The sequence below is a fragment of the Octopus bimaculoides genome, chromosome 14, assembly GCF_001194135.2.
Source record: "Octopus bimaculoides isolate UCB-OBI-ISO-001 chromosome 14, ASM119413v2, whole genome shotgun sequence".
NCBI lineage: Eukaryota > Metazoa > Mollusca > Cephalopoda > Octopoda > Octopodidae > Octopus > Octopus bimaculoides.
This window is the reverse complement of record NC_068994.1, coordinates 40094217-40107386: the sequence shown is the minus strand read 5'-3', so window position 1 is coordinate 40107386 and position 13170 is coordinate 40094217. Positions and strand designations below refer to the sequence as shown.

General features: G+C 35.6%; 1 protein-coding gene and 1 long non-coding RNA gene across 4 annotated transcripts in view; one reads left to right on the top strand and one right to left on the bottom strand.

Annotated features, from left to right (window-relative positions):
- Positions 1-1235, bottom strand: part of LOC128249441 (uncharacterized) — a 50333-nt gene extending 49098 nt beyond the window's left edge. Inside the window, exon 1 of the long non-coding RNA XR_008265563.1 lies at positions 1167-1235. This is a non-coding gene — a long non-coding RNA (uncharacterized LOC128249441). The remainder of the gene's footprint in view (positions 1-1166) is intronic.
- The window catches only part of LOC106872380 (protocadherin beta-15), a 640647-nt gene that overhangs the window by 182992 nt on the left and 444485 nt on the right, over positions 1-13170 (top strand). Inside the window, exon 3 of one of the 3 annotated variants that reach the window (XM_052973055.1) lies at positions 1193-1329. The exons of the other annotated variants lie outside the window; for them this stretch is intronic. Within the exon in view, the coding sequence (XP_052829015.1) occupies positions 1193-1306 (114 nt within the window). The 3' untranslated portion in view covers positions 1307-1329. Of the gene's footprint in view, positions 1-1192; positions 1330-13170 lie in introns of those variants that run through there. 3 annotated transcript variants of the gene reach the window in all.

The following is a 13170-nucleotide window of genomic DNA, read 5'->3' as shown; positions in this document are numbered from 1 at the left end:
TATATATATGAGAAAATCAAGAGAAGGCTTAAAAAAAGTCAACCTGTAGAAAATGAAGGAATGCTGCTTTTTGCGTGTGTGATTTGTGGGAGAAAATGGTTGAGTCATGCAAGACTGGTCAGCTGTCAGAAAACTGACAGAAATCAACCCTTTGTAAATTGTGATATGGCTATTGTTCACAACAAAACATGTGCAACCTGTGGAAAAGGCTACCTTTCAGTTGGAGGATTGAAAAGGCATGTCAAAAGACTTCATACTGTGGCACCTGTTCCTTCTGCCAGCCAGCACAGCTGTGCATTATGCAATAGAATGTGCAAATCTCTGGCTGGGCTCAAGACTCATACAAGGGCCTCACATTGCATCATCAATGACTCATTTCAATAATTCTATCTAGTAATGGCTTTGCTCATATATGAGAAAGCAGCTACTATATGTGTGTGTGTGTATGGACCTATACTGTATTGGTTACTCAATGTTAAACATATATATTGCACATGGTAGAAATATTCTATGAAAAATTAGGAATACTTGAACACAGCATGAAGACTTTATCTATTTAGTATACCGTGGCATATTTAGGTTTAAAAGCAAATCCAATGTTACTGTAGAATAAAGTTGGGGAAACACTCCCAAAATTCTTGGCAGCACAGCTTGAGTATTGAACTGACTCAAGTTTAAGATTCATTAATCTTCATTGGTATTATGCTACCAAGAGAAAAGCAGCTCCTAGCTATTTAAAAAAAATGCATTTTAGTTTACACATGGATAATCTAATTTTCATTCTCTTGAAAGCCATTAAAATTTGCCAATATGCAAACACAGCATGAGAACTGAAATTTTCAGTATACTAAATTAGGTTTGTATGTTTAAAGACTGTTTTGGTGAAGGATAAACCCTGAGGATATATTTCATGTTCACAGTAGAAATTCTTATATATTCTATGTGTTGAGAAACAAATAGGGAGGAGAATTTCTCGAATTATCCACTAATAAATTCCCACCTGGTTTTAGATGCATTGAAGTCTTAGCAAAAGTATTATTGAATGTTAACTGCATTTGCATGCATTGTACAGAGCCTGTTATAAATAAATAAATATATATATATATATTCAATTAAATAAATAAATATAAAACACAACCAAAACTGAAACAAAATAATCAAAATACCTAAGAAAAATATCTTATATTGACAGAGCCCTGTGAGAGTGCCAACTGCAAACAGAAATTGGTTTCCATATACAGACACAGAAACAAGGAGACCATCTCAAGAACTGTATCCTGCAACCAGACTAACCAAACTTCACTAGTCACCTTCACAGATTGCCATGGACATGTTAACGGCATCTAGGGACAGGCATCACAGAATGATTAACATTTAGCAACAGCAGAAGCAGCAGTGTATTTCATTTACTGTCACTTTTTTAACACCAATCAGTGATGAATATGAGAAAATACGTGGCTCAAACATACTGGTTGAGGATACATATTGACCAAAGCAATCCATCCAATGTACCTTTTCCAGGTACGCATTAAACATGGGTAATTAAGGTGTTAAAATTGTATATCACATACATATGTATGTGTGTGTGTGTGTATAAATATATATATAATATTTACATATGCATACATACATACACACACACACACACACACACACACACACACACACATACACACACACATATATATATATATATATATATATACATACATTCATTCATACACTCATACATGCATACATACATATATACATGTGTACACACATAATGTAATATAATATACATGTGCATCTATGTATGTATATACATATATGCATATATATATGTCTGTATGTGTACATATATATATATGTTTAGTACTTAAAGATCTCTACTAGTCTGTGATTGCCTTTGCCAGTATGAAACTTATTCATAGACCAGTAGTGATTTTTTACTGCTATATATTAATCAATAAATATACGCTATATATGTGTTGAATACTCTCTTCATTGCTCATGAAACTTGTAAAATATTATAATATACTTATGTGCGTGTGTTTGTGTGCGTGTGTGTATGTGTGTGTCTGTGTCCCTGTGTGTACATATGTATGTTTGTTTATTCCTGATGGACTTTATAATGTTTGTTGTGAATGACAGCCTGGCCAGTAATATGGTTGTAAATGAAAGAAATAAAATAATAAAAAAAGTAGCTGCCTTGTTCTATCCAATGTCCTCTGCACAACCTTTATGCTCAAAGAAATTCTTACATGTTTTCACTGCCCCAAATAAATTGCTAATTGGTAATCACTTTCCATCTCCAAGAGATTCAATCATGCTTTGATACATATTTCAATGAAACATTGATAATTACCCAATGATAATTGGTTTAAGGCTAAATGTGAATGTTCAGACAGCCTGTTTCTATATGATGTGCTTCATCAGTATAGAGCAACAGATTGTAGTCGTCATTTACAAATAATATTCAAGTAATTATCTTCATATCAAATCAAGAAGACATGGCAAGAGAGAAAAAAAGATGGACAGTCACGTGTCACACATGGTTTTAGAGAAAAGAGAAGATGGAGAAAATGATTAGGGATACACTCAATTTAGTTTTTGTTTTATCTATGAGTGCAATTCAATCAGTCAAAGTTTTAATGTAACTACTAGAGAAATTCCTGTAGGGTTGAGTTGAAAATGTGATTGTATTCCAGTTTTATCTGGTCACTGGGAGAAAGGAGTTGTGAGCATGCAGTTTAAAATCACAGTCAGGAGACAAAGACTTGGGGTAGCAATATTAGCCTTATAATTACTGTGTTTGATCTGAAAAGATGGAGGTCTTGACAAGAACATCAAATTAAAGTTGAATAGTATGAATGTTAAAGCTGGCCAATAAGGGCAAACAACACAGCCAAACTGAAAACAGTTGAAACAATGTGCTACCAAAGAGTACAGCAGATCAGCTAGATTAACCACTGAACAAATGGTTCTCTACTTTAGGGAATAGAAAGAAAAGGAGAATTTCTAGTGACTGCCAGGAAGAGAAAGCTGCAATATTTTTAGCAGGTCATCAGGGCTCAGAACTGCAACCTCCACATCCTAAAGGGAAGAATTAATGGGAAATGAGGAAGGGGAACACTGAGAAGAATTTACTGGAAAACTTCTGGTTGAATGCAACAGAGGCAAGAATCAATTGAGGGAGATTGTGCAGGTATTTATGGTCCCCATCCCTCAGCAACAAAGATAGGGATAGACAAGACAAGTCAAGGCAAAAACTTCTGCTTTCATTCTTTTTCCTTGGTGTCAATCATTTACGTGTTTGTGTGCCCCAAAAATGCAACTGGAGAGCATGCACAGATAGTCTTCTCATGTAGTTTAAGGATGTCTTGCTTATGGATTCTACATGTTACCACCAACATTATGTATGAAAATATTTCTGCTTGGTGGCCTGTACATTTGTCTCACAAAAGCAATGGAATGATTGGTTTATGCATTTTTTTTTCTTGCAAAGGATAGAAGCATGTGAAATGTTTTCCCTTTTTTTCAAATAGCAAATGACTCAAAATTTTCTATTATTTATTCATTTTACAATTAATTTTTGTCTATATCTATAAACAATCTGCTTCATCAATATAAAACAATAGATGTTCGATTAATTACTTTCTTGGAAGACAGTTACTTGAACACAGTACATAAATATAATACTTAAATATAACATGATTAAATGCATTTTAAATTTTGGATTTATAAACTTCTGAAAGACCCTTACTTTTATTCCATATACATTGATATTGGTGTTGCTGTTTAGTTCCATATCAGCTTTGGTTGAGCCAACCTAGAATCACAGGCATTCCAGCTATGAATGTCATTTTTACATTACTAAATGTGTTCTTTTTTTTTTTTTATTATTATAACTGTAACTTAATATTATAAGGTATATACCTGACATCCTACCATTTTCGACAACTCCACACCCCAATACCAATATTAATATACCATTGCATTATGAATTGAATAATAGCCCAAGATGAAAGATAAAAATATGATACAACCAGAAATTATTGATTTCTCACTTTGGCTCTCTTATCTTTTATCTTAAGTCTGCCCAATCCCGATGGGATACCAGGAAAAGTATTTCTTCCATCTCTGTCACCAATTTACCACACATTTTCTTTTTCTTTTTTTTTTTCTCTTTTTCTTGTATCACTCATTTGCTGCATATGTTCTTCTCCCAGTACAACATGGTTTCTATTTTCCATCCCCCACCGACTTTTGTTAATCCAACCCATTGATTTATGGGATAATATCATTCCCTCTCTCGAATACAGGACTTATCCGGCAAAGTTCCTCATTCTCCTTTTCACAATATCTGGAAAAATTTTCAACCCAGCTCTTTCCATTACTACATTTGTAACATGGTCTCTCCAAGAAATTTTCCAGGATTGCTCATATACAGCACCTACAAAACAGGTCAAACTTTACGTGAATGTGAGTTAAACATTATCATGACTCACTGGCATTGAGAGATGTTGGTACTACCACGAACATGTATAGGCATAAATTTATTTCCATGCTAAGAGAAGTTTTTGACCATACAGGTTAGAGTTGCTGGAAAACTTCTGTGGTCCTTTTAAGTATTACCTGGATGTAAAATTCTATATTTCCATCACTTGAAAAATATTGATTCAAAGCAATAAGAATTTATTCGCATATACCAGATCCTTATTTCTAATCTTGACGCATTGGTATGGTAGTAAACCGGAGGAAATAATCATTTTATTGTTTTTCTTCAAGTTAGACCTTATTTCCTATATGGACGCTATCTGATGGCTTCATAGCATAATATCCACATCAGTATCAAAATCTCCCAGCCTCCCTTCTTCCTATTTCATTCTGCACTCTGGACTGCTCATAGTCTTCTTCATAATGAAGTTGATGCAAAGAAGAAAGAGAAAAGAAATAAAATACAACCCTGGTGAACACAAGCCACAATCTCAAAAAAACTGTGTTCCCAACTCATGTTATAATATAGCAGAAAAATAGTTGATACAGGGGTTTTAAGATGTTGGAAAACCGTTGCTATGCCATAAATTTGTACAACCTTCCACAACAACCCCAGGTGAATACTGTCAAAATGCCTTCTTAAAATCAATGAAACTGATGACTGCAGCAGTCAGGAATTTACCACGCTGCTCAATAATATGGCACAAGGTGAAAATTAATTCTGAACACAATGTGTTCCTATGAGAATCAGTCTATTTTTCATGGAGACTATGACCTAATTCTTAAAGCCCCCCAATATTTGGAGCAATGTATAATCAGTTTTAGTAATTATTCATACTTAATCAACTACCTGAAGGATGAAAGAGGAAATCAACTCTGATGCTATTTGAATTGATATATGTTAAGGGATGGAACTAAATACTTCAAGACATTCTGTCTCTTGGCCAATCTCTTTAATGAAAATTATTCCAACCAGTGAGAGAACATCTATAACTTTCCTTGGTCTGCTAGAAATACCTAGCAGGTCAAATCTCCCTCAAATCACACCTTATCGTATTAACACTTTTTGTTACCATATTTCTGTTGAAATACACTTTTGTTTCAGTTACTTTTAAAAATTATAAAGATTTTAGTAAAATAAGTTTGTCATAAGTAAGCTGGTGTTTAAAACATAAATTAACATGAAATTTTGCTGGAAGGTTTTAAGCTTAAATTGGAAGATTGTACCATAGGACCAGAGGCAGTTTTGTACGGGTAGAGTATCGAAAGGTTAGTGGAGGTGCGTGGCTTAGTTATTAGGGTGTTGGATTTATGATCATAAGATTGTGGTTTTGAATCTTGGACTGGGTGATATGTGTTCTTGAGCAAAACACTTCATTTCACATTGCTCCAGTCCACTCAGCTGGCAAAAATGAGTAACCCTGTGATGGACCAGTGTCCTGTCCAGGTGGGGAAAATATACACCATGAAACCAGTCCTTATGAGTCAGTATCACTCAAGAAGATAACTTTACTTTATCAAAAGGTTAAAAGAGGAAGGATACATAAGAGAATAAAATCTGTGATATATGTGTTTTTTCTTCATTTTTATGGTATAGTTACAGTCATAACATCTTTACCAGAGATTTGCTTCATTAGTACTGACCTGTGAATGAAGAATAACAACCAAAATTATTGATGATATACAGAAAGAAAAACCCAAATAGATTCTTAAATTTGATAGTAATAATTTTTGATTATTTATCCTTTTATTGGTTTTAAAATCTCTTGATTGTGGCCATGTTGGGGTAAACATTAGAGAGCTTTTAGTATATCAAATCAACACCAAATGGCTAAATTACTTTTCTGACACAATACTGTTTCATTTATTATCTTCTTTATGTAACTGCCAGCATTGTGACTAACATATAAATGCAAACACACACACACGCACACACACATACATTTATACATATGGCGTATTTGCCTCAACAAATTCTGTCTGACCCATGTAAGCATGGAAAATTAAACATTAAGTGATGATGATGAGAATGACATACAATGGGCTTCTATAAAGTTTCTCTTTATCAATTCCATATATAAGTCATTACTCAACTTTGGGCTATAATAGAAGACACTTGCCCAAGATTCCTGGCAGTAGAATTGAACCTGAGGCTACATGGTTTCAAAACAAACTTTGTAATAACATGGCCATGCCTTCACCTACACACACACACACACACACACACACACACACACACACACACACACACACACACACACACACACACACACACACACACACACACACTCACACTTACTCACATACATGCACAAACACATACACGTGATGGGCTTCCATAGAGCATACTGAGTTATATTTTGCTAGCAATACTGCAATCAAGCCATCCCATGGGCTAAGGAAGAGATGGATATCTCCTGTAATAGTAGCAATTATTCAAGATATGTAAAAAAATATGGTCCACTCTCCTCCCACAATTATCAAGGAATCATCCAAGAGTTATTATTTGACCGAACAAAACAAATTAACAAACAAACACATAGAGCAATAGCGTACGCAGTTTCACCAGATGACAAAAGCAACAGAAATACATCATAAAATGCAAATCACTTAATACAAGATTAAGGATATATCATAGCAATAACGATGGTGGTGATATAGTACAGCTGTAGGAAAAAAACCATCAAATTCTAGAAGAAAATGTGTTAATATATAAAATATAAAATATAGAAAAAAAATGAAAGTAAATTAATAAAAAATAACAAGGCCAGCCAATCCAGGTATATTAGATTTTCTTTTTATTTCTATTTATTTATTTATTTATTTAGAGATTTATTTGAATACTTAGCAGCCTTGCAAACAATAAAATATCATGTTTATAACTATATAAACAACAAACTGTTTTATTGCAACAATCAAAAACAGTGTCAGCTAGAAAGTGTTACATTAAAACACCAAAATCAATAAACGCTAAAAAGTATTATATGTGATACAACAACAACAACAAATAATAATAATAATAATAATAATAATGATAATAACAACAACAATGATAATAATTAATGATAGAGAAAATGAATAAATAAAAATTAGCAATGTTTGCAGTGCAATAGTAAAAAACAATAAACTTAATATATGGTGCACGACAAAAAAAATATCAACACCAATGATAATAATAATAATAATGATGATGATGATGATGATAACAACAGCAACAACAACAACAGCGGTAATAATTTGTTATAAACATTGAGTAAATATAAACCGTTACAATAATGTATTCAAACTACAGGAAGGAAGCAAATAACGAAGGTTGTATCAATGAAACCGATATTAATGTATCATATTGCTGGAAATAAGAACCGTCTTTCCTTTCTCTCTTTTATTTATTTATTTATTTACTTGTTTGTGTATGTATTTATTTATCTATTTTATTTTATTTGTATGTTATGTGTTCGTCCTAATAAGATTAGTCAGTCTTCATGTTGAAACACACAGGATAGCTATGTGAAGTTGTTGTACATGGAGACATGCTAGATGTCACAAAGAGGAAGTACATCATCAGATGATATGATTAGAGATAATCAGATAGTATAATTATGGATATGCTTACTAAGTTTAAGTTGCAAGATTTCCAAACTGAAAAATTGTATGAAATCATAAGGAATGATAAACACACTATAGGCGCAGGAGTGTCTGTGTGGTAAGTAGCTTGCTTACCAACTGCATGGTTCCGGGTTCAGTCCCACTGCGTGGCACCTTGGGCAAGTGTCTTCTACTGTAGCCTCGGGCCGACCAAAGCCTTGTGAGTGGATTTGGTAGACAGAAACTGAAAGAAGCCCATCGTATATATGTGTATATATATATATATATATATATCTATGTGTGTTTGTGTGTCTGTGTTTGTCCCCCCACCCACCATCGCTTGACAACCGATGTTGGTATGTTTACGTCCCCGTAGCTTAGCGGTTTGGCAAAAGAGACCGATAGAATAAGTACTAGGCTTACAAAGAATAAGTCTTGGGGTCGATTTGCTCGACTAAAGACGGTGCTCCAGCATGGCCACAGTCAAATGACTGAAACAAGTAAAAGAGTAAAGAGTACACTGAGAATGATGATAAGGACAGCTCATTATCCTGTACTCTTTCGCTCATCACCACAGTCATAGCTAATGTCAGTTAATGAAAGAAACCTTTACAGATTTGCTTAACGAGCAAGAATTAGAAATAGCTACCAAACCTCTCACTTTCAGATCACATCACTACCATCATCATCGTAATCATTATTTAATGTCTGTTTTCCATGCTGGAATGGATTGGACGATTTGACAGGAACTGGTCAGCTGAAGAGCTGCCCGTGCTTTATGTCTGTTTTGGCATGGTTTCTTTGGCTGGATGCCCTTCCTAACACCAACCATTTTACAGAGTGTGCCAGATATTTTTACACAGCACCAGCACAGGTGCTCTTATGTGACTCTGGCATAGGGACTTTTTACATGGCACCAGCACCCACAACCCTGAAAGATTAGGGTTGCTCAGCTGAAGAGGCATGTAAAGGTTGTGTCCATTTGCAAGAACAACAATGATTTTACTTAGCTTGCCATGTCTTCTCAATCACAGCAAACTGCCAGAAGTCTCAGACCCTTGTCATCCCCTCTGTGAAGCCCAACATCTGAAGATCCTTTCTCACCACTTTATCCTATGTCTTTCTGGGCCTTAGGAGTCACTAGATAATATAATTCTCATTTACTTCTCAAAAAAATGGGTTAGTCAAGTAACGTACACCTTATTAGGGCCAACAGGCTAAACTACTTATTAGTATTTCGTCTTTTATCTTTGACCTTTTAGTTATTTTAGTCATTGGACAGCAGCCATGCTGGAGCATCATCTTGAAGGGTTTAGTTGAAAGAATTTCCCCATGTACTTGTTTATTAAGCCTGGTACTTATTCTGTTGCTTTCATTGGTTGAACTGCATACTCAAAAGATAAGTATTGGGCTCTATTTCTTTATCTAAAACCTACAAGGCAATGCTCCAGCATGGCTGCAGTCCAATGACTGAAACATGTAAAAGGGACTAGATACTAACAAAGAGAAAAATAGGTATTAGAAATTAAAAGAAATCTATTGAAATATCTGCTATATATTTCTATACAAATATAAATGTATGTTTAACCTCAGTTCAACACTAATCAGGCTGACCTACACTCAAAATCATTCTAGCCATGACCATCCCATCTTCATCAGGGGTATATAGAACTAGATTATCTAATATGTCCATTTGTTTTTAAGTCTGTAGGGTCTGATTTAAGGGAAATTTGACTGCTATTTCCAGCCGCTCAAACAACCAATTAGAGACTCCTTGTGTAAAACTGTCGTATAAGCTGTGCATATGCAGACACTCACACATAAATGCACACACACAAACACACACACGCACATACACATACATGTCTATGAATGCACATGTTTGTTCATTAATAAAGCAATATGTCAGTGGAAAGTTGGAAAAGCAACAAAAGCTTTTAAAATATTAGGCTTGGTAGCAGTAAAGACAGAGACATAACTGGCAAACTAAACTGTAAACATGTGCCTGTAATAATGCAAACAGGTAGTTCCTTGTCCTACTCACTATAAAAGCCAAATTTCCATTAACAATTACTTCTACCTACTTATGGTTTGGACCATATGTTTTAACTCTTTTGTGACCACATTTCTAATGAAATTCACATTGTAATCAAGAATTTGTGGAGATTTAGTAACATTATTTTCATTATTAAGGTATTCTTGTTTTCATTAAAAGGTGCAGGCATGGCTATGTGGTTAAGAAGTTTGCTTCCTAAATATGTGGTTCCACGTTCAATCCTATAGTGTGGCACACAGGGAGAGTGAACAATTGAAGCCTTGTGAGTGCATCTGACAGATGGAAACTGAAAGAAGCCCATCATATAAGCACAGGTGTAACTGTGTGGTAAGAAGTTTACTTCACAACCACATGGATCCAGGCTCAGTCCACTGCATGATGCTATAGCCTTGGGCCAACCAAAGCCTTGTGAGTGGATTTGGTAGACAGAAACTGAAAGAAGCCTGTTGTATATGTATATGTACGTGTTGTGTGTTGTGTGTGTGTGTGTCCGTGTGTCCTTTATCTTGACATGATGGGATTATTAAGATACAAGTCTCACCGTCATATAAGTGGAATCTCTAATTTCCAATCTTCTCTGAAAATATGTCTTGCCATGAGGAAAATATTACCTTATTTGGAAACAAGTAAGGCTTAGCAAAAGAAATGGGTGTCATGATGTACAAAACCTGCCTCATCAAATTCTATCTGGCCTATGCAAGCATAGAAAAGTAGACTTTAGCTGATGATGATGTTGATGATAACAAAGCTGTTATTTGAAACATTATTTAACAAAGGTTTATTACATCAAATTTTGTTGGAAGGTTTTGATAAAATGATTGATACCACTGCAGGCACAAAGCCTGAAGTATGGGGTAGGAGATTAGTTGATATTTTTGTCCCCAGTATTCTCCCGTTGTTTTATTTGATTGATGCCTTAAAGAATAAAATACAAAGTTGACCTTAGCAGGATTTGAACTCAGCCCATAAAGAGCTAGAACTAATACCACAAGGGATTTTGTCAGATGCTCTAATGGTTCTGTTAATCCCCTTCCCCCCACCTCAGTTTAAAGATTAACAACTTGAGATGGTTAATTTTGTATACTTGAACTAGAAGCGGTACATCAGACATGTTGTTATTAAAAGGTTTAAGTCTCCACTCACAGAACATACATTGGACGGAAAATGTCTACAGTTATATGAATACACTGCTTAGTCAGATAACTATATAGTCCACATATATAAGAACATCATGTTAATAATGCAGATCCTCCTTTAGGCACTCTTGCACTGGTTTCTCTCATTGAATTGATGCAATTCTAGGACACCATCTTGAAAAGTTTTAGTCTGACATAATAATCTCTGCTTATTTTAGTGTTGGCCTTATTAGATCAGTCTCTCTTTATCAATTCAATAGTTTATGAATAACACTGGTAAACATAAACATAGATAGAAACAGACAAATACACACATCATCATCATCATCATCATCATCATCATCATCATTTAACGTCCGCTTTCCATGCTAGCATGGGTTGGACGATTTGACTGAGGACTGGTGAAACCGGATGGCAACACCAGGCTCCAATCTAAATTTGGCAGAGTTTCTACAGCTGGATGCCCTTCCTAATGCCAACCACTCAGAGAGTGTAGTGGGTGCTTTTACGTGTCACTCACATGAAAACGGCCACGCTCGAAATGGTGTCTTTTATGTGCCACCTGCACAAGCCAGTCCAGGGGCACTGGCAACGATTTCGCTCGAAAATCCTACGGGAGCCAGTCAGGCGGTACTGGCAACGGCATATAGATACAAACACAAATGGTCACAGATGAATATGACCAGCACTGACAAATTATCTTCTCCTTGATATTAAGGACTTCATATTAAAGACAATGGCTCTTAGCAATACTTGTGCTGCAGTTTAAAGTCCATAACAGCTTGCACAGGACTACTAAGACTCTCACCTACAAAGTTAAGTATTCCAGAAACATACAGAATTAAGATCTCTGTCTTTGCAATGAGGTAAGCGTTATTTTAGAATTTCCTTCTCCAACAGAGATATCTAAACAGACACGAAGGATCTCTCACTTCTGCTGTTGGCTGGCTGTTGACTCTACTGAGTTCATCTGTCCTTTGTCAGGTTTTTTTATCTTTTATTCTGCTGGGTGTCCAATGAAAAGCATCTTCTTATAGAAAAGATTTGGAAGGGTTTCCAGTTTAGTCACCAATGGCCCAACCATGCAATAGATTGCTACCAATAGCACTAAGACTGACCTGACACAATCATGCATACATTCATACAAACATACATACATTCATACACACACACATACATACATACATGCATACATACATACATTATAGGTGTCAGCATTGGTTGTGTGAAAAAAAGCTTGCTTCCCAACCACATGGCTCCAGGTACAGTCCCACTGTGTGGCACCTTGAGCAAGTGTGTTCTACTATAGCCTCAGACCGACCAAAGCTCCATGAATAGATTTAATAAATGGAAACTAAAAGCAGCCTGTTGTATACACACACACACATATATGTATGTATTTGTGTGTGTATATATCTATGTGTGTGTATCTTTGTTTGCTTTTGTTCCCCCATCACTGCTTGACAACTGGTGTTGATGTGTTTATGTCCCCGTAGCTTAGTGGTTCAGCAAAGAGACTGATGGAATAAGTACTAGGCTTAAAAAATAAGTCCTGAGGTCGAGCAGTGCTCCAGCATGACCACAGTCAAATGACTGAAATAACTAAATGAAATAAAGGAAAACAACATTCACACATACTTACATGCATACATGGATACACACAAACATACACGTGTGTGAATTTTTCTTGTGTGTGTGTGCATGTATGCGTTGTGTTTGTATGCCAGCCCATGACCTTTTGGTTAGGGGTTAGGCTCACAATCATAGGATTTCTGATACCATTTCTAGACTGGGCAGCACACCGAGCTTTTGACCAAGGCACTTAATTCCATGCTGCTCTGCTCTGCTAATTTGAGATGAGCACGCACGCACGCACGCACACACACACACACACACACACACACACACACACAC